The 25,669-nt window shown below is 39.8% G+C and overlaps 2 protein-coding genes across 11 annotated transcripts in view; one reads left to right on the top strand and one right to left on the bottom strand.

Moving 5' to 3' along the window:
* The window catches only part of LOC110405967 (cohesin subunit SA-2-like), a 56,990-nt gene extending 48,781 nt beyond the window's left edge, over positions 1-8,209 (top strand). For 2 of the 3 annotated variants that reach the window (XM_021411878.1, XM_021411869.1), the window contains exons 27-33: positions 213-314; positions 1,638-1,792; positions 1,887-2,015; positions 4,257-4,447; positions 5,358-5,532; positions 5,781-5,940; positions 7,255-8,209. In XM_021411878.1, coding sequence (XP_021267553.1) covers positions 213-314; positions 1,638-1,792; positions 1,887-2,015; positions 4,257-4,447; positions 5,358-5,532; positions 5,781-5,904 — 876 coding nt within the window. In that variant the 3' untranslated portion in view covers positions 5,905-5,940; positions 7,255-8,209. The remainder of the gene's footprint in view (positions 1-212; positions 315-1,637; positions 1,793-1,886; positions 2,016-4,256; positions 4,448-5,357; positions 5,533-5,780; positions 5,941-7,254) is intronic. The other variant, XM_021411886.1, reaches the window with a different exon arrangement.
* Positions 10,113-25,669, bottom strand: part of PPP2R3B (protein phosphatase 2 regulatory subunit B''beta) — a 50,085-nt gene continuing 34,528 nt past the window's right edge. For 7 of the 8 annotated variants that reach the window (XM_021411789.1, XM_021411818.1, XM_021411828.1 and 4 more), the window contains 9 exons: positions 25,588-25,662; positions 22,172-22,258; positions 21,596-21,752; positions 20,355-20,403; positions 19,351-19,440; positions 18,467-18,642; positions 14,949-15,067; positions 14,687-14,793; positions 10,113-11,311 (listed from right to left, as the gene is read on the bottom strand). In XM_021411789.1, coding sequence (XP_021267464.1) covers positions 11,167-11,311; positions 14,687-14,793; positions 14,949-15,067; positions 18,467-18,642; positions 19,351-19,440; positions 20,355-20,403; positions 21,596-21,752; positions 22,172-22,258; positions 25,588-25,662 — 1,005 coding nt within the window. In that variant the 3' untranslated portion in view covers positions 10,113-11,166. The remainder of the gene's footprint in view (positions 11,312-14,686; positions 14,794-14,948; positions 15,068-18,466; positions 18,643-19,350; positions 19,441-20,354; positions 20,404-21,595; positions 21,753-22,171; positions 22,259-25,587; positions 25,663-25,669) is intronic. The other variant, XM_021411849.1, reaches the window with a different exon arrangement.

The raw sequence follows: 25,669 nt of genomic DNA, 5'->3' as shown, positions 1-25,669 counted from the left end.
ATTACTCCTAAAGGAGCATACCATTATTTTATGCATGAAGTAACAGTAAAAGTCCAGTTTTGATTTTTTTATTTTTTTTAGCTTGGGTGTTCTGATATTGGGGCTGTTTATTAAACTGCTTGTGTGACATGAACACTTGGGTGTATTTTATGTATTCCCAGCACTGTGAAAAGGAAATGATAATTCTCATTTTTTTTTATTGCTGTTAATAGACCTACAGTGATTTTGGAGACATAATTAAAGAAACGCTAAGCAGGACGAGGCATAGTAACAAAATCCAGAGTGCCAAAACACTGATTCTCTGTCTGCAGCAGGTAACTTGATGATTTAGGCAAGAGGATGGGGGGGTTCTTTGTGGCAGCTGTATTCATGTGAGTGCCTTTTGCCTACCTTGCCATAATTGCTCTAATTAATCAGAAAGCCTAGTGGAAGAAATTGTTTGCTTGACTTTGCTTTCTTTTCATAGATGTTTTTCCATGTCCTAATTAAACTCCTTTCAGATCATTGCACCTGTTTTAATACGTAATGTGGTGCACATTTTTTTCTTTCGGTTTTAATCTTCAAAGGCATAGTGTGCTAAGATTGAGGTGATCTTTGGGATTACGGAGTATTTCCTGGGACATGGTAGTAGACATCTCTTAGCTCTAACAAAAGTTAAGGATATTATTCTGTGTTTTACTGACTACCTTAATTCCTACTGAATTTGAAGAACTACAAATGCGTTTGTGGCTGACCACCTCTGAGCTCCAGTACTTCCACTATTTGTTTCATGGAAGAGAGTGGGGCACAGCTCTTTTGAGGGGTTTTGCAGCTGCTGACTGATGAGACCAGTCAGCTATTTTAGCAGCTGCTTTTGCCAGCTCTGCCCATGACCAGAACTGCTACTGGCTTGGGGTCGTGCAGTAAGCCACAGAGCAGGTTCCTCCCAGGGGGTGCTGATACTTGAGCTTTGCTTATTTCACGCGCATTGCCAGGGGCTTAGATCTGTGAACCAGCCCCTGAAATCTGATCCCAGATAAAGCTAAGCAGCATTTGGCTGCATATATTCTGCTGACACAGTCAGGACTTTGTTTTTATGTATCACGTAGGCAACAGACCATTTCTGGCCTTTGCTTGACCTTGAAAGTTAACAGGTTGAATGGAACAAGCTACCTCCATGTAGTATTGGGGAAAAAAAATCCAAGACATAGAAATTGGACTTGCTTCTGACCCAGTCTCACTCTCGGAAATTGGTCTGTGCTGCCACCAAACTCGTGTGCTACGTCTGCATTCTGATACTCTGAAAACTCAAATAGTTCTCTTGGGCTTAATTGAGAAGACCCAACAGTAGGAAATGGTGTCAGTGGGGCCATCGCCTTCAGGAATTGGTTCTCTATATGCATATATAGTACTTCCACCTTTTATTTTTTTATTTTTTTTTATTTTGTGCCTATCTGTTAAACCGAGCAGCATCTTTTGAATGAGTTCCTGGTGCTTGTAGCAGTTGTGTACTATTGAAGTACATGATTTACCTGCTCTTTCGTAAGTCTTCTGTCTGTGTAAGCTAACTGTTGCTTGGTGTGCATGTCTGTGTTCTCCTGAAGGTTTGTTTGGCTGTAGAATTACATGTGGTTGCTGATCTGGGGCTTCTTTTGCAGCTGTTTCAGACCCATGCAGAAAGCCAAGACAGCAGTACTGGTGTGGACTTGTCTTCTGCTTCCTTCACAAATATGAAAGAACTCGCGCGGCGATTTTCGCTAACGTTTGGCTGGGACCAGCTGAAATCTAGAGAATCTGTTGCCATGATACACAAGTATGTGCCGTGTAGCATGGCTTTGTCCATGATCATCGCTTTTGTTCATTTTTTATTACTTGATTCTCACTCTGTTTTTGTTTTCTTTTAATAGGGAAGGGATTGAATTTGCCTTTCAAGGAGCTACTGGAGCAGATGGAAAATGCTTCCCTCCTAACTTAAGCTTTCTGTTAATCATCAGTGAATTTTCCAATAAGCTGCTAAAGCCTGACAAAAGAGTAGTGTAAGTTAAGATCTCGTACGCTGTCATGCACAGGTTGTGTTTTGTCTATCTCTGTACACGGTGTACTTGACCTTCAGTGCTAGAGAAGTTACTCAGGGGCTTTTCAGAGAGCTTTTGAAATCACCTTGCCCTTGCAGCTCTTGGTTTTAGAGACGCTTATAGAATTTTGTAGTAGCTTTTGTAGTATTTACTTCAAGGCGCAGTATCCATTCATCACCCCTTTCAGGCCTGGTTGTGGCCACGTGTGGCAATTCTTCTGAGGGAAAGACAGTGTTAACTTTGTGGTAGTGATTTGCAACTTGCTAGTGGAGTGACAAGAAGGCTGTTCTGAGGAGTGAAACAGAAAGTATTGAGGAAGAGGTAATGCCTGCATCGTTATTTTGTAACAGTCAAATTCCACAGGGTCAAGACTGAATCATGTGAGTTCCACAGAGACATTTGGAATAGAACCGAGCAGGGAACGCAACTTGAGTTCAGTTCTTACTGCCTCGGACCCACCCACTGCTGCTGGGAACAAATGGCAAGCAATGAAATCACAAAGGGGGAAGCTGGAATTTTATCCACAACTACTTTCGGACTATTTTTTTCTAGAGTAACTGTTTCTGTTCTGGGAGGCTTCAAACCCCTTGCAGGGGCTGGAGATTATATTTCCACTTAGAAATATTTAGGTTCAGCTGCATCATAAATTACTGGATGGAATGTTTTGGGTCAACATTAACTTTTAGAAATAAACATCTGGTTACTTTCATTTTTATTATTAATCATAGGTTTGATGTCCAGGTTTGTATATTAACGTACGTGAGCGTACCTTTAACAGATGAGATGCAGAATGTGGGCATTTGTTAGAAAGGAGAATATTTCAACACCATCGAAGTAAATGGATTTTAATCTCCTCCGCCTGTAAGTGCCCAGGCTGTAGCTGTGAAATATCAGGCTTGTCGCTTGGTCTGTGCCACAAAACGCATGCAAGAAATGAATTACTGAATAACAAGCAGCATGAAGGGCCCGATTCCTGAATCGGTAGGAGTCTTTCCATTGACACGGATTAGACCTGAAAACAGTAGTTGCAATACATGATTGTTTGAAAACAACAAATTCCATTACCGGGGTTTCTTGATTCCTGGGGCCCCGCAGCCCATGACTCTAATTGTTTGAGAGTCAGAGCTTACCCTAACCTCCTCCCAGCGCCAATTTTGTTTATTTTTGCAAAGCAAATGAAATGTTTGATATTTTCCAGGCCACACTCTTAATCAAAGGAAGAATAATGTACTGTACAGGCCGGTGTTAAAACTCTCACTGTTGGTATTTGCCAACGTGGGGTCTGCTTCAGCCGCGCCGGGCTCGATTTTCAAGTGATGAGCTGTAGCTGAACTGCGGCGAATGTCCAGTTTCAGTCTGATCAGACTTTGGTTTTCTTTTCCTATTGTTATGCGACAGAAGTGGATCAGGAAGACTTTGTCAGAAGTGTCCTGACAAAGGACATTTCTTCAAAAAGAATGTTTGAAGGAGACCTCTTTGCTCCAGAAGAGGTGGTAGCTTGGCAATTATTCACCTGGGAGGAGGGCCAGCGTCAGGTCTGTGCACTGACTCAGGCAGAACGGGGATTTGAAGCAGTTTTTTCTGCAGCCTGTGTTGTCACAATTGCAGAGCTGCCAGCTGCTGTTTTCAGACCCTTCAAATTTTATTGTGAACCAAAGAGAACTAGTTTGAGATTGGAATGATATTACAGATGGTTTTCTTGGTTGTTCAATTAAAAAAAAAAAAAATGACAAAAGAGTCACTCCTGTCAAAAGTACCCCACTTCTTGAGCTGCCGTACTGTTGGATCACGTCCATCGCCTGAGTTCTGCTGCGTGCTGCAGTCCTTGGGGCAGAAAAGGGCAGCCAGGAGCCGTGGTGTGCCCTCTCAGAGCCTGCTCCATTCACACTGCTCCTGGCAGCAGCAATTGGCAGTGACTTCCTACTTGGGAAGTTCTTTTGGGAGACTGATGCAATTCTGTAATTCCTGGGAATCAAGAGTTGTTTCTAATGCTGAAGGCATTTGCATTTTAAATATTCACGTGTTTCAGAGATGTTTGTGATTGTCTGTCAGAAATAAGGAAAGGGATGCTCTTTCCTTTTTCTCCCTGGACAGTCTGCACCTTTGGACAGTGAAAGGAAAATACCTTCCTAGCAATACCCTTCCTAGTTATGGAGTGGAAAAATACTGAGTTTTCCTACACTTGTTTTTGTTTTTTCCTAGGTATGACTACTTACAGAGGTATGTAGCAGAGCCACTGCCTTGCAGCCGAGACAAATGGCAGCCACTGATTTTGTACAGAAACTCCTTATTGGCAAATGAAGATGAGGAGAGCTCTGTCCTTGGCAGCTCAGGAGAATGGCCTCCCGTGGGCACATCGAAGGCACTGTCTTTTAAAAGGAAATTATCTAATGGTAGGAAAACTGGCTGCTCTGAATTTGCTGGGACAGAATAAACACGGCTAAAATGCACTTTATTCCATGCATTAGCAGAGCCACCATTTGTTGGATGTTTGTGGACTTTCCAGTTGGAGCTGTGGCTTTTGCCTTCAGCTTTATTGTTGCTGAAGGTCTCTTTGTCACTGAGTGGGAGAAGGTTGGATGGCCTGGAGACCTTGCGTGATAATGGTGAATGCTCTGTACTGAGGTCTGTGCCATTGGGACTTGGCTCATTGCTTTCAACTGTTAAGGGCATTGTTGCGTTAAACCCTGTAGGTGATTGTGAGAGGAGAGGTGTTTCCAGAATTTGATTCCCCAGGTGATCTGGGCCAAATCATCCTCTGCTGAATTTCTGGGGAGCCTCGCTTTCTAAGTTAGGATTCTATTCCTATCCAAAAGAATTGCAGTTAGGAGGGCTGCTCTCGTCAATGTCCAGTCAGTAAAGAGATATTTACTGCATGCTTATGTTAGGGGTTAATTACATGTAGTAAAGCCATAATGAAAACAATTGCCAGTAAAAGTGCTAAGCGCTTTGGACACACGTAGTTTTATGGGGAGGAAAAGGAATTTTCCAGAACAGCCTTTAGTTGCTCTCATCCTTTCTCAGAATTTTTCCGTGGTCTGCCTTTGAAAAGCTTGTTCCTTTGTGTCCCAAAGGCCCTCCTTTCTTGAGGGTCATACAGACTCAGCGGTGCTGGTAGCACGATGATAAATCTAAATTGCAAAAATGATGAGTGGGCAAATGAAATCAATGAATGCTTTGCTCCACATCTCTCCTTGAGCTTGGCCTCCATTGCTCCCCAGCAGCGGGGGACAGTGCTGTCAGAAATGTCCATTGCGTGATCTCTGAGGGTGAGGCTGAAGAGTAGCTCACTGTCTCTTCCAGGGTCTTTGCCTGAAACCAGCCATGCCGAAGCAGCAAGCCAAGAAGCAGCCATAGAGAATGCTTCCCAGCTTAGCTCTGCAGCAGGGAGAAGCAGGAAGAGGCTGAAATCTCGGGAGAAGCACTTGAAGGAACATTTGCCATTGCGTTGTCCAGGAGGGCTGCAGAGGAGAAGCAGGTGAGAGTTTTATGTCTTAGAAGCTCCTTTATTTGTCCCAGCGTTGATAGCTGGAGTTACTCTAACCACCTCTCCTTACGTTTTTTGTAATCCTTCTGTGGGCAAAGGGTGCAGACCAAAATCTACATTTGCTCCTTTGGCTCGGTTGTCCCCTGATGTCACACAGCTGCCTGAATCAAATTTGTGCCATGTGCTATCTCTTTTAAGGTGTTTCTTAAGTTATAGCTTTTTTTTTTTTTTCCCTCCAGCAAAGATGAGATTAAGACAGAAGATGTCTCAGTGCGGGGACAAGCAGAAGACACAAGTGAAGATGTTGATGTTGATGTGGTTGGTGCGGACCAGGTAATTTCAGATCACAGTTTCCAGCGCTGAGCACACCTGTATGTGTGAAGATGAGTTCAGAACAATGTGAGTGCCCACCTGTGAGCTCTTGAGCTCATCTTGTGGCCTCTTTCAGGCTGAGAAAAGGGGTTCCCCCCTCTTCCCTTCCTGCTCTATCTGAGGTCTCCTCCTTCCTGTTTGTGTTTCTAAGGCAATTGGTATTGTAGCATGTAGACACCCTTAGGTACTTTGAAGACCAGCATGGATGGATGATGGGGAAGACAGAGTTTCCTTTTCCCATATTGTGAAGCTCTTGAATTAGGAGCCCTTTACTGCAGTGCTTCATATTACTGATGGCTTGCAGAGACGGTACTGCTAAAGGCCTGTAGGGAATGATGCCCACCTCAGAAGTGGTGTTTGCACTGTGCTCTTCAGATCAAAAACCTTGGAAGGTGTCTGATCACCAGTCAGCCCAGGGCTGTCCCTTGCTTCTTACCCTTTTCCATTCAAGGCTGTTAGGGAGAGTAAATTGTCCCCAAACTGGCTGGGGATTTAAAGGGAAGCGCTCAAGTGTTGTGGGCTCAGAGTGGCAGCCAGCGTAGCCTTGAGCGTATCTTGAGGGCACTGTGCCTTCGGGATCAGGCAGGAGAGTGTAGCCAAACTGCAGCTGCCTGTCTGGGTTTCAGCTCAGCCGAGGAATGAGTGTTAGGGGCAGTGAAGGACTTCTAGCCCTGTGGGATGGTGGAGTGCATGGACTCAAACAGGCTGTTGTACACTGTGGGTCTTGCAGCAGTGACTAATGAAAGGGAAAAGAAGTGAGGGCATGAGGCTTCTTATGTTGCAGCTGGTCACTGCCCTTCCTTCCTCTGAAGGCTTGCTGTGCCAGCCATTGCAAGGGCCAGAGCATTTCCTTCAGGTTTTTTCTCTTGCATTTTCCCTCTGCTCTCTGAACTTTTGATACAATGCAAATGCAGTATTTCACTGACAGTTCTTGATAGTGATTCAGGTAACCCCTTGATTTCTAGTGGCTACCTGGGGGTCTAACAAATAGCTGCATTCAAAGATCTTGGCTCATTGTTTACTTTTTAAGTGAGGTGTTCTTGTAAAGTTGAGTAAATGATTTTGTCTCACATTTGAGTAGTGAACTCAATTCTACCTTTCAGTTGTAGGCCTGCTAAAATGTAAAATATTTGCTTAGACAATTATAATGGACAGGGCCTGGAGTAGCTCCCACTGAAGATAAGTAATAAAAGAAACTAAAATCAGTGGATCAAGTGCCTTCCGAGAGCCAGCTATGGCCACATTACTGGGGGCTTTGTCTTCATTCTCATTGTTTATATGCTCCTGTGTGATGTTTTCTTGATAGTGTGAGTCTGACTTTTTTTTTTCCTTCTGGTATAGGACAATTAAGGAACTGAGAGGATGAATAGAAGTGAAGAACACGGCACCGTTTCTTTCTTCAGATTGTAAAACTGAACAGGAGGGCTGCGATGGCATCAAGCAAGGCAGCAGGAGATGTGTGCTGAGTCAAGTGTCCCCCTGTAGGCACCCACCCTGTGCCAGTTTCTAGCACTGTGGTTGAATTCTCCGCGCTGCTGGTCATGGGGATTCCTGGCTTGACTGGTGGTGTGCTTCAAGGGGGGTGGGAGAGCTGTGAACATCATTATTCAACTTCCATCCTCGAATTCTATGCAGTCTTGGAAGAAATTCCAGCCCAAGGATTGGAATCAGGGTACTAACATACTTTGTCTTGAAGACTCTGCCCCAGCTCTGATGTGAGCAAGCTTGTCTCATCTACTTTAGCATCTTGCTGGATGTACTCCTTACCTTCTGAGGTGCCCAAGATGGATGGATATGTGTGTATTTCCTTGTACATGGTGAGCGCTGAGCTGGTGGGTGATGCCAGGTGACTTGGATCCAATCATCTGAAAGTATTCCTGAAGGCCAGTGCTCACAGAAATGGCGTTAGTTGCCTGTGGGGATGAGGGCGCGTGCCCAAGAGACTTGAATCAAGGCTTGTAGCAACAAAGAAGACAACAGTGGACCAGCTGAGTATTTGCCTCTGGAATAAATTCTCCATACACTGTAATCATGCGGTATTTACTTGGAAAATGAAAAGCGTGAAAAGACAATGTAAATAGGCTGTAAATGTTTCCGTTAGTTTGGAAATGAGCTTCTCTCAAGAGTGGTTCGGAGGCAGAAGGTTGGGGATTTTTTTGTTGCTTTTGCTGCTCCGTGGAACTGTATGCTGTTTTAATCCATAAGCTTTTTTTTTTTTTTTTTTTTTAATATATATATATGTATATATATATTTTGGATTGCAACTGTGTAAAATAAACCACATTAACCATTGCTATTCATGGGTGCTGCACTAGTTCTGGAGAAAGAAAGAACTGCTCGCTGAGAGTTACCAGCCCAGCTCAGAGCTGAGACCAAGCAGAAGAACATCTGTCACTCAGAGCCTCAGGGAAAACCCAGAGCTGCCCTCAGCAGTGGTATTGGTACTGACGTCTCTGTAATACTGATTCTCCCCCAGATCAACTTGTTTGCAGTTCCCCTGTGACTCACTCAGTGCTCCCCATACCTGCCCTGCCTTCCTATAAAACCATAGAATCATAGAATGGCCTGGGTTGAAAAGGACCTCAAAGATCATCGAGTCTCAACCTCCCTGCCAAGTGCAGGGTTGCCAACCACTAGACCAGGCTGCCCAGAGCCACGTCCAGTCTGGCCTTGAATGCCTCCAGGGACGGGGCATCCACAACCTCCCTGGGCAACCTGTTCCAGTGCGTCACCACCCTCTGTGAAAAACTTCCTTCTAATATCTAACCTAAATCTTCCCTGTCTCAGCTTAAAACCATTCCCCCTTGTCCTTTCACTATCCACCCTCACAAACAATCGATCCCCCTCCTGTTTATACGCTCCCTTCAAGTATTGGAAGGCCACGGTGAGGTCTCCCCAGAGCCTTCTCTTCTCCAAACTAAACAAGCCCAGTTCCCTCAACCTTTCCTCATAGGAGAGGTGCTCCAGCCCTCTGATCATCTTGGTCGCCCTCCTCTGCACTCGTTCCAAGAGCTCCACGTCCTTCTTGTGCTGGGGTCCCCAGGCCTGGACACGGTAGTCCAGATGGGGCCTCACAAGAGCTGAGTAGAGGGGGACCACCACCTCCCTCTCCCTGCTGACCACTCCTCTTTTAATGCAGCCCAGAACATAGTTGGCCCTCCGGGCTGGAGGAAACATCACCAAAATGACGGTGATGTTTCCCTCGTGCATCTAGATTCCCTCATAGCTCTAGGCCTATCCACTAGGAACACAGAGCTCAGACCACATCAAGCAGGGAAATGCTCTGAAAGTCATATAAAAAAGGAGTTGGGAGGAAGGTACAATAATCTTTCTAGTTCCGGGTGTTAGAAGAAAAGGCATTTCTAGCCATAATGTGCTCCCTTAGACCTTTAGGAAAAGAAGGGACTGGGTATGAGAAATACAATTGAGAGCAGGGGCTAAAAGGCAATTCATTAACCACAAAGTAGCAATAATAGCTACAGCACTACAGCCTCTGCAGAGCAAACAGTGCTGTTTGTTTAGTAGAGAAATGTGGTAAGAGAGGCCTTTGCTGTAGGTGACCATAGACAGGTGTTTTTAAGAAACTGGCTTGCAGCTGAAGGATTTCAAGTGGAGCAAAGCAGAATGCCACAACCCACTGAACAGCAATACAAGTTCAGGACCATCTTCTAGAAGAGCCTACCAAGCATCCTTCCACATGGCACCTTGAGGGAGCAGAGCTTGAACCCTTTGTATATTGTTCTTTACTGTTTAAAACCCGAAACGATGGGAATGTAGTGAAAGGCACCTATCAACCATTTTGAGAAATCTGACATGTGACTTACTTTCTATTGAGATGGGAATAGTAGCTCTCCATTTTATTTTTTAGAAACCCTTAGAGCAGCATTTAAATGACTTGCAGTGCCCTTGGGCAGGCTGAGTGCAGCTGGGAGCCATTGCTTTCCTTCCCGAAGCTGCACAGGGCTGTAGGGCTGGAGCTGAGGCCTTGTGATGAGCAGAGCAGATCTCCATCCCACGCCCAGCTGTTGAGCATTGCCCACCTTGGGATGCAAAAGGCTGCCAGAGCTTGATTGCTCTGAATATGCAGCTTGGTGTAATTCTCTAACCAGACTACATACATTTGTAACCCATCATATCTTAAATGGTTCTTTAATAGGAAGAAGTTAATTATATGTAGTACATAACATTAATTAGAACCGTTACATTACACGTATGAAAATCTTTATTTGCAAATACAAACATGATTTTAAAACATTTTAAACAGATCTACACTGCAACCAAAAAATAACTTACATCTTTTTGTCCACTTTTTTTCCCAACAAAACCTGTTTAACAGTAAGAGTGAGGCAACGATTTCAAGCTGCTGTGACACTGAATGAATATCCTTGGAATGTGTCAATAGCAAACAACTGAAGGGGAGGGACAGACGAAAGCACTGAATGCCCACAACAAATTAGTGCACATCACTGATCAAGTAACATTTATACAAAGGATTTTTTAAAAAATTGGTTCCTTCTACAAGAATTCAACACACTCATTCTGGATCAAGTATGAACACAAACAGACTTCACCATTAAATCGTCTCCTTATAATGAACGTCAATGAAAACACTGGAGTTTAGAAGGCCAAGCAAAGTTAAAGTTGGGGCAAATAAGGACTACGCGGAGAAGAGAAGCAGCTTGTTTCTGGCATTAGTTTTCCTTATGCACCAAACCGCTCAGCTTGTCCAATGAAACTGTCTGTAAGAGAGAGACAAATCCTGCGCTCACAGTAACGTCCCTTCCTTGCCAAGGCATAAAACCCCCAGAAGCTGTTCCTGAGCACAGACGCACTGCCAGCCAGGTATACATCGTCCCCTCACCTCCCACAGCAGAACAGGGATACCTATTTACATAAGGGATGGAGATGGTCAGTGCACCACACGTCAACTTAGAATTACATAGTTCTTTTAAAAACAGTAGATTTACTCTTCTCTTAAGTCAAATAGTGTTATTCTTCCAAGAAGGAATTACGCAACATCTGTAAATAAATATTTGAATCTATTTTACAAACCATAGACTATTGAATAAATACAAAAAGTTTTGTCATTCCATACAAATGCATTTCTTTTATGTAAAAGGTAGTCTGGTGATTAAATATTTTTAGCACAAAACTAAGCTGAGTTCCTGGAACCAAAACCCACTGAAACATATAGGTGTGTAGCAGACCTGCTGCACAATGTCCCTTCTCTTCTGCAAGTGGTGACTGCAACCACTACTCAAAGTCCTCTTCATAGTCGTATTCGTCCAAGTCTACATCAGCCAGATGGGAAGGCATTTCAAAAAATGGTCTTTTTTCCATTTGATACTTCAGGACATTGGCCTTCTGATGGTCTACAGGATTCAGTTCAGCTTCGTACCTACAAGCAGGTAACAAAGTTTGGATACATTGGGAAATGCCTAATGAAGCAGGCACGAGTACAAGAGAGAGCAACCAGGAAGCAGGAAAGCAAAAGCTGACTGTTTACTGCTAACCACCTGTGATCATGAAAATGACCCAGTGGAGAACAAAGTGTGTAACCAATGTCCGTGAATGCTGGCACTGGAAAAAGATCTGCTTCAGCACCGTTTAGGGATCCGTCTAACATCTGATCAAAGAACAGACCATTGCCTGGGCCAGGCCTACTACAGTTCATGCACATCTCCCCAAGTGCTACTGAATCTCAGCTCAGCACGGGACTGTTTCCATCTACTCAACAAGACTAGGCAACAAACAAGCTTTAAGACACTGCAGTATCTGTCCAACAGGAAACCTTTGTTTCCTGCCATGTTCTTCAAATTTGACTCTTAATGGCATTATGTGGTGATAAGGAGAAGCATTCTTTCAGAGAATGACATAGGGCAAAGAAGTGTTAAACACTAACAACCTACACTAAACTAGAACACTAAAATAGAATAGCAGGAATATCAGAGGAGAGAAACGTTTTCACTTGTGAATGTGATTCCACTGAATAGCTTCATAGACAAATCTATTAACCCAGCTTCAGTAACATTTTGAGTAAATCTAACACTGTGATAATATCAGCTAAAGATTAGGCCCTCTCCCTTTAAGAAATATTATTTTGTCCTTCCCAAGATTGTTAAAATCTTCAAAACAGGAAACAAAACTCATCCTAAGAGTTGCTTTCCTGAATTACACGTTTGAAAAAAAAAAAAAGGGATTGGAAAATATGCATACTCTACCAAAATGACCACGTTGACATGCAACCCTCTAATTTGTAGTCTTCTACAAGAATTAATTCTATCTTTCTGAGAAGAACTTTTTTTCTTTAAATAAATACTAACATCTCAAATGTACCTTTTTAATTCGCCTATTGCATAGCAATAAAGAGAGATGACAACAGCTTTTCCAGTCATCAAAAATAAAGGACAGCACAGATACTATTTGTAGGCTCTGTCTGTCCTGTAAGCAGATTGTTATTCAAACACTATCAAACCAAACGCGAATTCCCATCTCTTTTAGAGCTCTTGATTCTTCATGGAATACAACTTTTAATCCTTTCCAAGATACTAGAAGAAATTTGAAAATGCTCTCTCCTTTTCACATGTTATACAACCACAGAATGGCTTGGGTTAGAAGGGACCTTGAAGACGATCTTATTCCAACCCCCTGCTGTGGGCAGGGACACTTTCCACTGCTGCCCAGAGCCCCAATCAGCCTTGAACACCTCGAGGGATGGGGCATCCACATATTCTCTGGACAGCCTGTGCCAGTGTCAGAATTTCTTCCTAACGTCTAATATAAGCCTACCCTCTTTTAGTTTAAAACTATCACCCTTGGCCAATCACTACAATCCTTGTCAAAACATCCCTCCCCATCTTTCATGTGGGCTCCCCTTTAGGCACCGGAAGGCTGCTTTAAGGTTTCCCCAGAGCCTAGTCCTTCCCAGGCTCAACAAACCCAGCTCCCTCAACCTTTCCTCATAGGAGAGGTGCCCTCTGATCATCTTTGTGGCCCTGCACCGACAGCTCCACATCTTCCTTGTGCTGGGACCCCCAGAGTTGAAAGCAGATGGAGTCTCATAAGGGCAGAGGGTAGGAAAGGACAATCACCTCCCCCTCCCTGCTGGCCACACTTTTTTTGATGCAGCCCAAGATACAGCTGGCTTTCTGGGCTGTGAGGGTACCACACTGCTGGCTTGTGTCAAGTTCTCCTTCCACCAATACCACTAAGTCTAAGTCCTTCTCTGCAGAGATACTCTCATTCCACTCATTACCTAGCCTCTATTTGCGCTTGGGGTTGCCCCAGCACTGAAGCAGGACCTCCCTTGCACCTGGCCTTGTTGAACTTGATGAGGTTCACACAGGCCCACCTCTTAAGCATATCAGAATCTCTCTGAATGGCATCCCTTCCCTCCATCATTTGACTGCACCACAAGACTTGGTGCTGTCCCCAAACATGCTGAGGTCGCACTCAATCCCACTGTCTATGTCAACAGCGATTACATTTAACAGTACCAGTCTCAATACAGACTGTTCAGGGCCACCACTCATTATCAGAGCACTTAAATTACTTGAGCTACTTCTCACAGGACTAGAATTTTCGTCTATTCCTCCCAACACAGAGTTTTTAATAAAAATATAACCACACAGCTACAACACTTAATGGTCCTTCCCCTTGTCATTCTAAAGCTCGCATAGATCACACCTCTTGATTTCTAGATTTTCTGTGTACTCCCGGACTTCAGATTAACTGTGGTAATGCACTGCAAGCTTTGTGTTGCCTAACTTGCAGCACAACAAAATGTCAATAATTTTTTGTCTTGTTAATTCTGTAATATTAGTCAATTCTTGGGAAGATTCCAGGAAGAGTTAGTAGGATCTTCTCCACCTTGAAGAGGATGGATGATGATAACAATTCCCTCTTCCCCTCTTTATTCTCACATATGTTTTATATTGCAAAATTTATTAAGAAAGCAAATCTTTTTAACACATTAAGTTCCTGTTTTACAGCAGCCTCCTAAATACTGAGTTAGCAATTCTCTCAATCTTTGGAAAGAATCAAAGACATTTAAAAAACTGAATACTGTTGTCTGGCTTGCAGAGATGTTCTTGCTCATCTAATATAGAAAATGCAGGAAGACATGTTTTCTGTAGACAGGTCCATCAACCTAAAGCCTAAACCAAGTTAAACTTGTACTTGTTTTGCTTATCTTTCCACATAATGAAAAATAAATTGCAAATTCAGAATTTTGGAAGCTGAACTTCAGCGCTCTGCAAAAAGATCTGAAAACCTGACAGCAAACATAGTATGCTTTGATTCCAAGAGGATCTGGAAGTCACATAGCAAAAGTCAAGATAATTCTTCTTATATCTGAATCACTTATTTACTCTTACATAACAGAGAGGAAATACTTACAAGTTTATATAATCCTGGAGTTCAGAATTAAGACTCTTTTTTTCCCCCCCAAAAGCTCTTAATGGTGCTGTTTGTTGACTTAACAAAAAGCTAGAAAAATTAATCACTGTATTTTATTTTGTTATGAAGCTGTTTAAAATCTTCTTTCCTCCCAAAATATGAAGTAGGACCTTGTCTTTGACAAAGCTAACATGATCATGAACTGTCAGAGAATATTTCATTCTAGATAAAAGCAAGGTCCTTCCTCCATCACTGAGCACATGGTTAAACATGAGCAACAACACTGGTCTAGAAAAATAGCATGAAAGATAGTAGTGATGGTGAGGCTCTAAATCAGTAGAAAGGCCAAGTACCAGCTATTCTGCTACATTCTTACCCGTCATTCCACTGGTCACTTGCTGCCTCTTCTGCTACCAGGATGTCATACTCTTCAGCAGCATACTTCTCCCAGTCAGAGACCTCTGGACTTTCACCTTCACTATCCTAAATAACCACATTGCAAGTTAGACAAAATTATAACGATAATTTTATTATCATTATTACATGATAATTATAATGATTATCATGATAATTATAGTAGTGATTAAGCGTGTAGCTAAAAAGGCTATTGTTATTATTTTTTACAGCTTCATACTCACCCGCAAAATAGAAAATTGATCCTTCTGTTCATGGTCGAGGTATTTTTCAATGTTGAAAAAGGTATCAAAAAACACATTTGTCAACTTACATCTCTTTAAATCATGCAGAGTAATTTTTCCTGTAAACAAGAGATAAGATATTTAGAGCTGTAATTATCCTTACTCCAAAAAGGAGAAACGTTACTCAAAAGTTCAGTTATCATTATGCTTAAGAACATCTGCTACTGATGCTCAACACAATAAGAGGTCTGAATAGATGAAATACGTAACAAGAAGAGTGCCTGTCAAAGTGAACAAAACTTAAGTATTTCAGATATTTTCCTTTGCTTTAACTGTTATCCTGCTTCTTTCAATATGTTGGAGTGAGACGCATCTACCACACCCAGATTTAAAAAGAAGCATTCAAGCTAATTGTCCAAGATTCCTCAAGAGTGGGATGCCTCCAACAAGCTAGTCATTCCTTGCTCAGAAGCGTTTGGGTAGCTGGTAGGAATCTCTTCTGGCAGCATCCCTCTCTTCCCTATATGACAATGGCTCCCCTTTCTTTTTGCCTAAATTATTCAGCATTACACAAGTGAAAGTAATCCATCTCACTGAGCTCCTTCAGCTCTCACTTGGAAAAGAACTTCTATTGGACCTGAACAAGTGTGTATTTTAGACCTGAGCATGTGACTGTGCTTCACACAAATGAGCTTTCTATAGAGAGCAGTTTGTCTTATTTGTCCAGCTTGACCAGTATTTACTGCTTGAGTGGTAGGCTAAAAATTCAGAGGTGTTTTGTTTTATAAAGTGATACTTAAAAAACCTCACAACAACGCATGACAGAGCATTAGCAGTATCTGTTGAGTTGCTTGAAAACGTTACTTTATTTCAAGGCTGACTACTGAGACTCTGCAGAAAGACTGAAAAATATCAGATGTGCAAGTAAGGACAGATGGCTATTGTTGAAAGTTAAGAATTTATTTATGTGCCTTACCTATGGCTAGTCTTCAGCTGTCAGCCAAAGAACACCCAACTGCAGATGTTATGGAAGAGCTCAATAGAAGCCAGACTTACAACAGTTTTTCCTCAGTTTACTAACCCAGCTTAGCAGCCTTTAACAATGTATAGCTCAAGGGCACTGGAGGGAAGTAGAGGTCTTTGAATCTGAATCCCATTTGGAAATGTTTGCCACACATCTGCCACCATCTGAAGCACCCTAGTTTATTCTGCCTAGCTTACAGCTGATGCTCAAGAACATCACAAATCCCTCATGGCACCTGTGTCATATCTGTCAGACCCACACAGATGTCTGATGTATCAGGTCATCTCAAGTGGCAGCATCTCTCCACAACCAAGCAACTGATTTTGAGTCCTAGTTATATAAGCTCCCAATTTAAGTTTGGCACCTATATTTGGTTCACTGATTTGCTCTCTAGTTTCCATTTACTGCAATGAGAGCTTAGATACCTAACACTCATGTAGACACCCACATTGTCTCTCAGAGACCAACAAGACCAGAATGAAATTGAGATCGCTAAATTTAGGTCTCTACAAATTCAAGAATTTACTTTTTGGTACACACGGCATCTTATAGCAAATTATATCATAGTACAGCTACATACTGTATGATATTACCTTTTGTTTCAAGTCTACCAACTGAAACATCAATTGATGAGGCTAGTTTTGTCTTAGGAAAACAATAGAAGAGTTTTTTTTTTTTTTATCCTTCTTTTCTATGTCATTCAGTTTTTACAAAAACCCATCAACTCTTCGCAATTTGATTTCAATTTCATTGTCCTGTTCAACTCTTTCCCCTAGCTAAGACCATTCACAACCTCCTTATATCATCATCATCCATAAGAGACACATAAATCTCATTTATTTGAATTTTATCAAAAATGTCTGCCTTTCAGAAGCACTTGGAAGGGACACCTTAAGTCTGGGGTGCTACTGAAGGCAACCATATCACAAATATTTTCTGAAGAGTTTATTTCACTTAATCTTTAATTCTTCCCCACCTCCCTTGAATTACACATGCTGATCTTGGACTTAATTTCGCTCATATCTAGAACTAAGCTTCCAGCTGAAACATACATATTACATCTTTTTCATTTACAATTTTATCACCTGCCTTTAGAAATGTGTTTTCACCTAGCAAATTCATTTTAACTTTATTTAAATCATAATGCAAAGCTTTTAGATCTCTTAAACTAGTTTTGCGTTATTTCAATTCTTAGTACATGAAATTTCATGTCCCCATAAAAGACAAGTACCTTTCTTTCAACAAAAGAAAGTTTCTGGTAATTTAAATATTTTTAATACTGGAAAGAAGGTGGACAACAAGCAGAAGTATTAATTTATGTTCTAGCCATAATTTTGTAGACAGTAGAGTGACCCTCTCATGCACCACTGAAGTGACTCTTGAAATTCTAGTAAGCAAAAATCAGTGCTTCATCTACAGAAGTGCATTAGCACAGCATTATATTGGGTAAACAAAAGCACAGACTTTCAACAATTTCCTTTTACCATAAAAATAGCAGATATTAGTGTAAGTGGTAGAGGTTGCTACTCCTGTCAAACATGTCAAGGACAAATATGCAAGTTCCACATTTACTGCGATCCAGAGTCTGCATAATAATAGCAACAAGATTGTGTGCCAAATCCTTTTACACGCTGAAGTTCACATTAAAAAGCATAGCCATAAAAAGGATTATCAGTGCTAACTATGGATGAGTGTTCAGACATTAGATTTAGATACAAGCCAACCTCAGTTATGTTGAGTTCAAGAAATCCTTGAAGACTAGTTCATCACAGCTACAATAGTTTTATCAAACTCATGAGACAAATACCAGAAACAGCACGTGAGGTAGAAACCACGAACACGCAGGATGACACTGTTCAACACTGCAGTAATATGTTTATTTGTTATTCTGTGATGCTCAATATGAAGTCATCATCATGTTCTAAAAATGTAAGCTCGAGTTTGATCAGCTAAAAGTTATATAAGCCAAATGCAGAAAGACAGAATGCCATCTATTGAAGGTTCAGATGAATGTAGAGAAAGGCCAGCAACTAAGAATAGCTTAACATTCAGCTATTTTTAAGACTACTGCCATTAATTCCTTTTAACCTAAAATAATTCTGATCTATAGAGACAAACACCGTTTAGAAACTCCCATTTTGAAGGGATCTCAGTTAAATGAGTACTGGAATAGGTAAGTAGTATGTGAACAGAAGTCTCAGGAGATTTTCTTGAGAGTATCATCTCAGTCAGATGGTGGAAAAGATGTCATTTGAGAAAAAACATGGCTACAAGCCATTAAAAGACTTCAAGGAATTTTTTAGCAGCATGTTCAATTTTAGTACAGAAATGAATGCTTGCCCATCCTTGGAAGATCATTCAATTAATAAACACCAATAGACTTTAGAGAGGTGACCACCCAAAGGCTTATTCTTAGTATGACCATGCTCTTAGCGGTGCTCTAGCACATTACCCAGAAAAGCAGGAGCTACAGAATAGAAAAGGGTTTTATTACCTTCATGTTGTGGCTTCACGAGATCCAGCATCTGGCACAAACAATCTTCAAATGGCAAGGGTTCTATGGCCATGTTATCTAATTTTTGGCACTGTTCTTCATAAAAATACTCCAATTCATACATAGACAAAGCACCATCTCCATCAAGATCCATGCAGCGAAACCAGTATTCAATGCTGAAATTCAGTAATACCAACAAGCAGTTTACACAAGCATACGAGAATTTTAAGAATTTATAGAGCTCATTTTAAAGGCTACGCTACATACAGATGCAAAACTAGTTTTAAGACTACATTCCATAATGCCATAGGAAGTCATTAAAAAAGAAACACTATCATGATAGCAGTTTCTGGTATTTGCCCTGCTATATAATGTTATTTGCATCTGAAAACACACTTTTTAATTGTGAGGGGGTGAGGAAGGAGAAAACTTAGACATGTGGCTTTACGTAAAAATCATAGGAGTCAATGAAATATATAATTGTGCATCAAAACCCAAGTTCTTTTTTCATACTGAACAAGCCAGTAATACATCATGCAATAAGTTTATAACAAACATTCTACAGCTAATACTAGCTGTACAGCTCCAAAGCCACTGGTATCATGAAACAACTGTAGTTCCCTTTACATGTGAGCTTGTCTACAAGTACTCAACATATAGCACATGAAGGAAAATATTTAGTTACCCACTTAGAAGACATTAATAAAGACTTCTATGCAGCAACAATCAAAGACACTGAGAAAAAAAGAATGATATAACCAACTGGGCCAGTATTCTACTCGTGTTTTTAATGATTGATTTAGTTTCTTCTAAAGTTCTAGCTGAGCATCAGTGGTTTCCATATAAGCCAGTCTTTATTTCTGATAAAATAAATGTCTTCTTACCTCGTTGGTGTCTTCTTGTCTTCTTCAGATATCAAAAACCAGACAAAATCAGCATAGCTAATTTTTCCATCTTTTTGTGCTTTTCTACCTCTTGACAGTCAACGCAGAAAAAAAGATAGAGAATTTATGTTAAAACATCCAGGCTTTACTAAACAAAGGTTATTTTCCTTGGTGCTATTAACTGTTTATCTATCAAAAGATAGAGTGTTTGAAGGTGACCTATCAATGACTATGAGCATTCAGGAAAAAGGACCTTATGAGTTCTGTTCTGTTGCTACTGCAATGGATATTTAAAGAGGAAAGTGGTAGAAGAACAAAAAGCTGTACTCCATCAGCTAGTGTTGGAATGCAAAAAAAAGATAAAAATGAAATAAAACATTCATTAAGTATACGTGACAAGAAAATTATTTTTTCTACTCATATCACAGAACTCAGCATCCAAATACATTCTGATGACACACAATCAACATTTCTAGCAAAAAGTCACATAGGCAGTTCACAGCTTGTTGTATTTCATTCCTGATCTCTCCCTACTCACAGTTGAGAAAGCTGTAGACATATCTGTCCACTTCATGTATCATTCACTTCAGCTTTTGTTATTTCTATTTACCAATCACATTCTAGACTTGTTTTTGTAAACCTGATGCAAGAACTTGTTGCAAATTTGATTGTACAAGTAGTATTAAAAGTCCCAAATCCCTTTGAAAGCTTTTCAGGATTTAAAGGTATGCGAACACCACCAGCATTTCTTCCCTTCTTCATTCCCATCCTTGCTATGCCATATAATACCAAGCGATGAGTGTTCATAGTAATAAAGAAGACTAAAGGTCTTGGACTGAGCCAAAGCTTTCAAGAACACTTTTGAGATTGTTCAATACTAAATCCTGAAATTCACCATTCCATATCAAGGGGAAGTAATTTAATTCTGAGAATAATGATACTCAATTTCACAAACAAATATATAAATATTAAACTAGATTCAGATCAGCATACAAAATAATTACCTTGTTACTGCTCCTGAGAAGATCCTCTCTATCATTCTACTTGATATTGCTGTGAAAGAAAGATTTAAAATTGTATCAGTGATGTACGTATTACATTTGCTATGTACTGCCTAGCTGAAAAGTTTATCAGAGACCTCATATATAAACATCTGTAAGAAAGATCACCTATAGTGCTCATTAATCCTTTTGAGCCCTCTTAGAGAGGATCACTTAACAGTCTCAAAAGCAAAGCTAGAACCACCCAACTTTGAATTCAGACTTGATGCAGAAATAGTAGCATAGCAAAAGTAGTAAAATTGGCGAATTAGTAAGATGGTATTTATTAGTTCTTTCACAAGTAAATAATGTTTTTGAGTGCCCTTACAGTTTTACGTGCCCTTGCTTTTTGGCAAGTTCTGTGTGTATATATATATATATAAATATACATAAAATATAAATAAAAAATATATATTTTAAAACAGTGTACCTACTACAGCAACCTCACAAATGAAATTACCCCTCCTCAGTGTCCTAAAGTAAAGACTTCCACAGGCAAGCTTTCGAAAGCAATCAGAATGATGCTTATTCTTTTTAATGTGGGATAATATTCCATAGTCAATTAGTGTTTGAGTAAGCTTTCCAGTCCTGAAGTGGACAATGATGACAAGGGACACCAAGCATCCAAAAAAAATAACAGCTCCATAAAAGGTTCAAGAACATTTAAAATAGACAGTGTTCAAGACTACAGAATATTAGTTACTGTGTATTTTGAATGCAGAAAATATAAAGCTACTAAATGATATTTAAAGAAAACATACTGTGGCTGAATAAACAAAACATTAAAATAAGCAAAGTAACAATGTACATTTGCCTTACTTTTCTACTCTTTCCATACCTTGCCATAAGTGTCATGCTACTTTAATTATAACGGATTGTTTCCAAAACAATCCCCTGCTGACAATATATCAAGACTTAAGTTTCTCTAAGTGTGTAGGCTTGATCTGAAGGGTGGAAAGATGACTTATTTCCTCCTCTACTTCTTTGCCAAGGTCAGAATTCAAATTCCGAGTTTTCTTCTAATCTGGCATTGCTGGACACAAAGCAGCATCAAAGATTACTTGTCCTGCTTTATTCCCCTGAGCCACGAGGATCAGCTGCAGGAACAGACTCCTGAACACTGCCCTTTGCAGTTAACCACTTGTTCAGTTGAAAGCTTGCAAGTAATTTAACACATGTAAAGAAAGATGCTTCATTTGTCATACCATGATCGTTATGTCGAGCTAAATCCTTCCGATCAATATAGAGGTCATGGTCTGTATCCAGCTCCCAAAATTTGCAATAGATAACATAGAAATGTTCATATGAGAAGTACTCTGTCAGCTGGTTAATATCAGCTTCCTCTTCCAATAATGCCACATTCTATTATCAGAAGGATAAACAGAACACATTAAAGAATTTTTAAGACAGCTGCTGAATGATTTGAGTTCTGATAACCAGACTAATATTACTATTACCTAACAGCATTTCAGTGGAAGAATTATTACCTTCTGAGACAACGCACATCATACAGCATGATAGCAAAGACTTAACAGACAAGGCTGAAGGCTTAAGTATCCACAGAAGAATGAAATCAGCTAGACTTCTGCTAATCAGATTTACACATGCATAGATCTAGATAAAATGACATTTAAACATATTCTACAGTAAGAGAATTAATATAATCTAGTCTCTACTAGATTTTGCAAGAGGAAGAAATGCTCATCTTACTCCCACAAGCATTTAGCTAGTGCACATTTTAAACGTGTAGAGACATTTTCAAAACTTTAGATACTACATACCTGCAAAAAATTGCTTTTCCTGAGCTCGTTACAAGTAATTTTCCCAGACCAGGACCTATTTACTGTATAAAATATTCTCTGTATAACCTGCAAGAAAATAAAAAGGTGATCTCAGGTATGCTAACAAAGCAACATCCTAAGCGCTTGTGATGGAAAAATAAGTCTTAGCTCGGCTGCATTACAGGACTCCATCTTCCCACCCAACCGTAGGGCTTACAAGTCTGCTGTTCCCACTACTTCCGAGAGAAACATTGATGTGCTACGTCATATTACCAAGCTGCTTCCATCCATATCTAAACTAATCCAGGTAACTCACTTCAGTGCCGCAGTACCCACATCCTACACAGTAAGTGTGCAGAATACTTTCATGCTATGTGGAATATGTTTATTGACAATTTCACTGCCCTCTCATCTTCTAAAATTATGGGCAATAAAGCTATTAATATATTTTATGGCTTCAGATTTAAGAACTCATATTTGCCATGGAAGCATTTTACTTTATAAATGAAGTGACAGAAGTAGAACGGGGTCTGTTTAAAGAAGACCAGAGTACCGGGGGATACCATAACTTCTGAAGTCCACAAATACAAGAAACAAACATCTGACAGAAAGAATACTTCCTGCAGGTGGACAGATTATACACTTTTTTTTCCATTTCATTCTATTTAAAGCTAGACAAAAACTGACAGTAGTTATAAAAAACAGCACAGAAATGATTTCTGAGTAACAAAACTAGCAAGAATGATGACTTCTCTATGACATCACTGATACCAAAACCAAATTCATTCAACTGATTATCCATAAAATCTATTTAAATCAGTTGCACATGTAGATTATTTTGATAAACTCAGGCATTTAACACAATTTGCTTGGTTTAATCTATAAACATTAGACTTCAAAACACCATTTTTCTGTATCTTAAATATTCAATTATTTCGACTTAAGCACATAAGCATTTCAAGTAATTCATTCACCAATAACAGGACAAAAAACCTGAGCATATTATGAGCTGTAATTGCTTAACTGGAGATGAATTGTACCTGCTGATCAGCTAAACATCGAATATTATATATGTACAGCATTTTACTAGCAACAGTAGTTACTAGCTAAAAGGCCATCTCTTCAGGAATTCCTTCCTTCCTCCTATAAAATCATTTCCAAATGAAAGAGGTTTTTATTTAAGTTTTTATTACTTCAGATTTAATTGCGTTATATCAATAGTTTAAAGAAACCAACCATTTTAGAGTACAAATAGAAGAGTAATTTATTCATGAAGTTTTTAAAATAAAGCTTAAGCTGCCAGTAAGCAATAAGCTACAGTAAGCTCCGCAGCTCATACTTTGAACAACAACAGCTGGTTCAACAGATCTAGAAAGGAGAATAGACTGGTCTGCTTTTGAAAGTTAATTAGCTCAATTCTAATTGTGATTTTAGGAAAGGCCCAGTTTTTGGCTTATACTACAAAGCAATTTTTTCTAAGAAGGTTTTGCTTTAGCTTTGCAACTTAATCCATCTGCATGTCATTATCTCATCTGTTATACATTTAACTGGTCTAAAAATAAAAACAAAATTGAATGTTTGCTGGAGACAACTGGGAATAGGCATAAAAAACAGTTTTCTAAAGTGAATCAAAGCACAGTACAAGCCAATTGTTAAAGAATTGCCTTCCTCACTATGCCGCACAACAGTTTCTCATAAGGGAGAAGAAACTGTGGAATACAGAGATTACAATTTCAAGAGTTCATAGGCATATACACAACATACTTGCAGATTAAATGTGGTATCACATTTCTCAGGAATAGAGTTTTTAATGTATTTCAGCTTAATCTTGGACAGAGATGTACCAAACCTTACCCCTTGACAGAGCAGCCAACATATACCACTGCCTAGCAGACAGAACCAATTGCTTCCATGGTTACAGGATGCCCTCTTCATTATACAGATGTAGGTTACATAAGTATGAATACACATATACAGAGAAACACAGCAGAAAAGTTGATCATTTAATTTGTAACTGGAAGTTATCAGAAGAAGACATTAAATCTTTATCTGTAATGCTTACAACATCCTTTAGATAAAGCTTCACAAAGCTACTCTGAATAGAGGCATAAAACACCTGATTTTATCTAAGAGAAAAATCACCTACAGTTATATCAGTAACAGCTTCCAAGACAGAATTTTAGAAGACCATGTAGGTCAAGATACCAATAGCAGTTACTCCATCTGGAAATAAGACAAGAAATAATAGCAGAGAGTCCTCTTGCCATTTTTTACCTGCAGATTGGTATTTCAAATATTCTTACTATATTCTTCTAATACTAGCATTTTTTTCTGGAATTCTGATTACACATGGATTTCTCTTGAAGACTGTACTAAATTTTTTTAGACAAGTACTTGCAGCACTAATTTATTCAACATTGCTAGGCTCAGACCTGCTAAGATAAGCTATTCATCCAAAGAAAAGTAACTGGAAATGGCAGAACCTTCTCCTTCCTATAGTAAGCTTTCACAATTGTCAGCAGAGCAGGCTTTGATACAAACCACAGTCTGCTAATAAACAAAACTACTCACTGTCAGAACATTTCTTTTACTCATACTTGACAAGAATGTTCTGGGAGCCAAATCTAAAGCACTAGGACCTACTTGATGGGCTGGCAGTCTCTCTATGATGGATGCGAGGAACCAAAACCAAATACTTCAAAAAAGATTTTCCCCTGTTTAGATCTGGGTCAAACTACAAACTGTATTTTTTTTTTTTTGCTGGGGAACATTTGTTAAACTAGTTTTCATATGCACACACAGTGAGTGGAACGTCACTCTGTGGAATTTTAATCTTTTGAGACTTCACTGGACTTGGCTGTCTAGTTTACAACTGAGAAAATTTAGTGTCACTGATTTTTCCCATGTGCACGGGAAGAATACTTCAGTCACATAACCATAGGAAGGGAGAAATGGAGCTTTTCCTGCCTAGAAAGAAAAATCCCTGGAGATGGATGTGGTAAGCAGCTTCAGTATTATCATTATTTTACTTGATACTGAATATAATCATGTTAATATAGATCCTTCATTCAAAATTTCATTTAATTAATCCCAGACTACAGTCAAGATTCGAATAGTCTATAGTGACAATCAAGTCTTTCAGATAACAATCTGCTCTTCATTTAAATATTCGTTAACTTATTTTACACTTCTGCAATTTGGTGTTTCTCATCCTTGTATTAAGTTCAACAATTTCTATTATGATACTCAAGAAATTAATTTTCTTCACAATATTTCTAGTGATTTTGACATGAAGACTGGCAGCATGCTTAACTTTTTTCCCCCTGAAGGACAAAGATGCTTATGCATTTTGACTAATTTTAATCATTTTCATACTTAGTTAACCGAAATAGCTTTTCCAAATAAAAAACACTTACTGTGGTAATGTACCGAGAATGAAACTCAGATGCTTCTTTTAAAAATGACAGGCCGGGATGGCTATTTACCACATCCTACACA

This window comes from Numida meleagris, chromosome 1, assembly GCF_002078875.1.
Source record: "Numida meleagris isolate 19003 breed g44 Domestic line chromosome 1, NumMel1.0, whole genome shotgun sequence".
NCBI classification, from domain to species: Eukaryota; Metazoa; Chordata; class Aves; order Galliformes; family Numididae; genus Numida; species Numida meleagris.
This window is presented reverse-complemented; position numbering and strand designations above follow the sequence as displayed.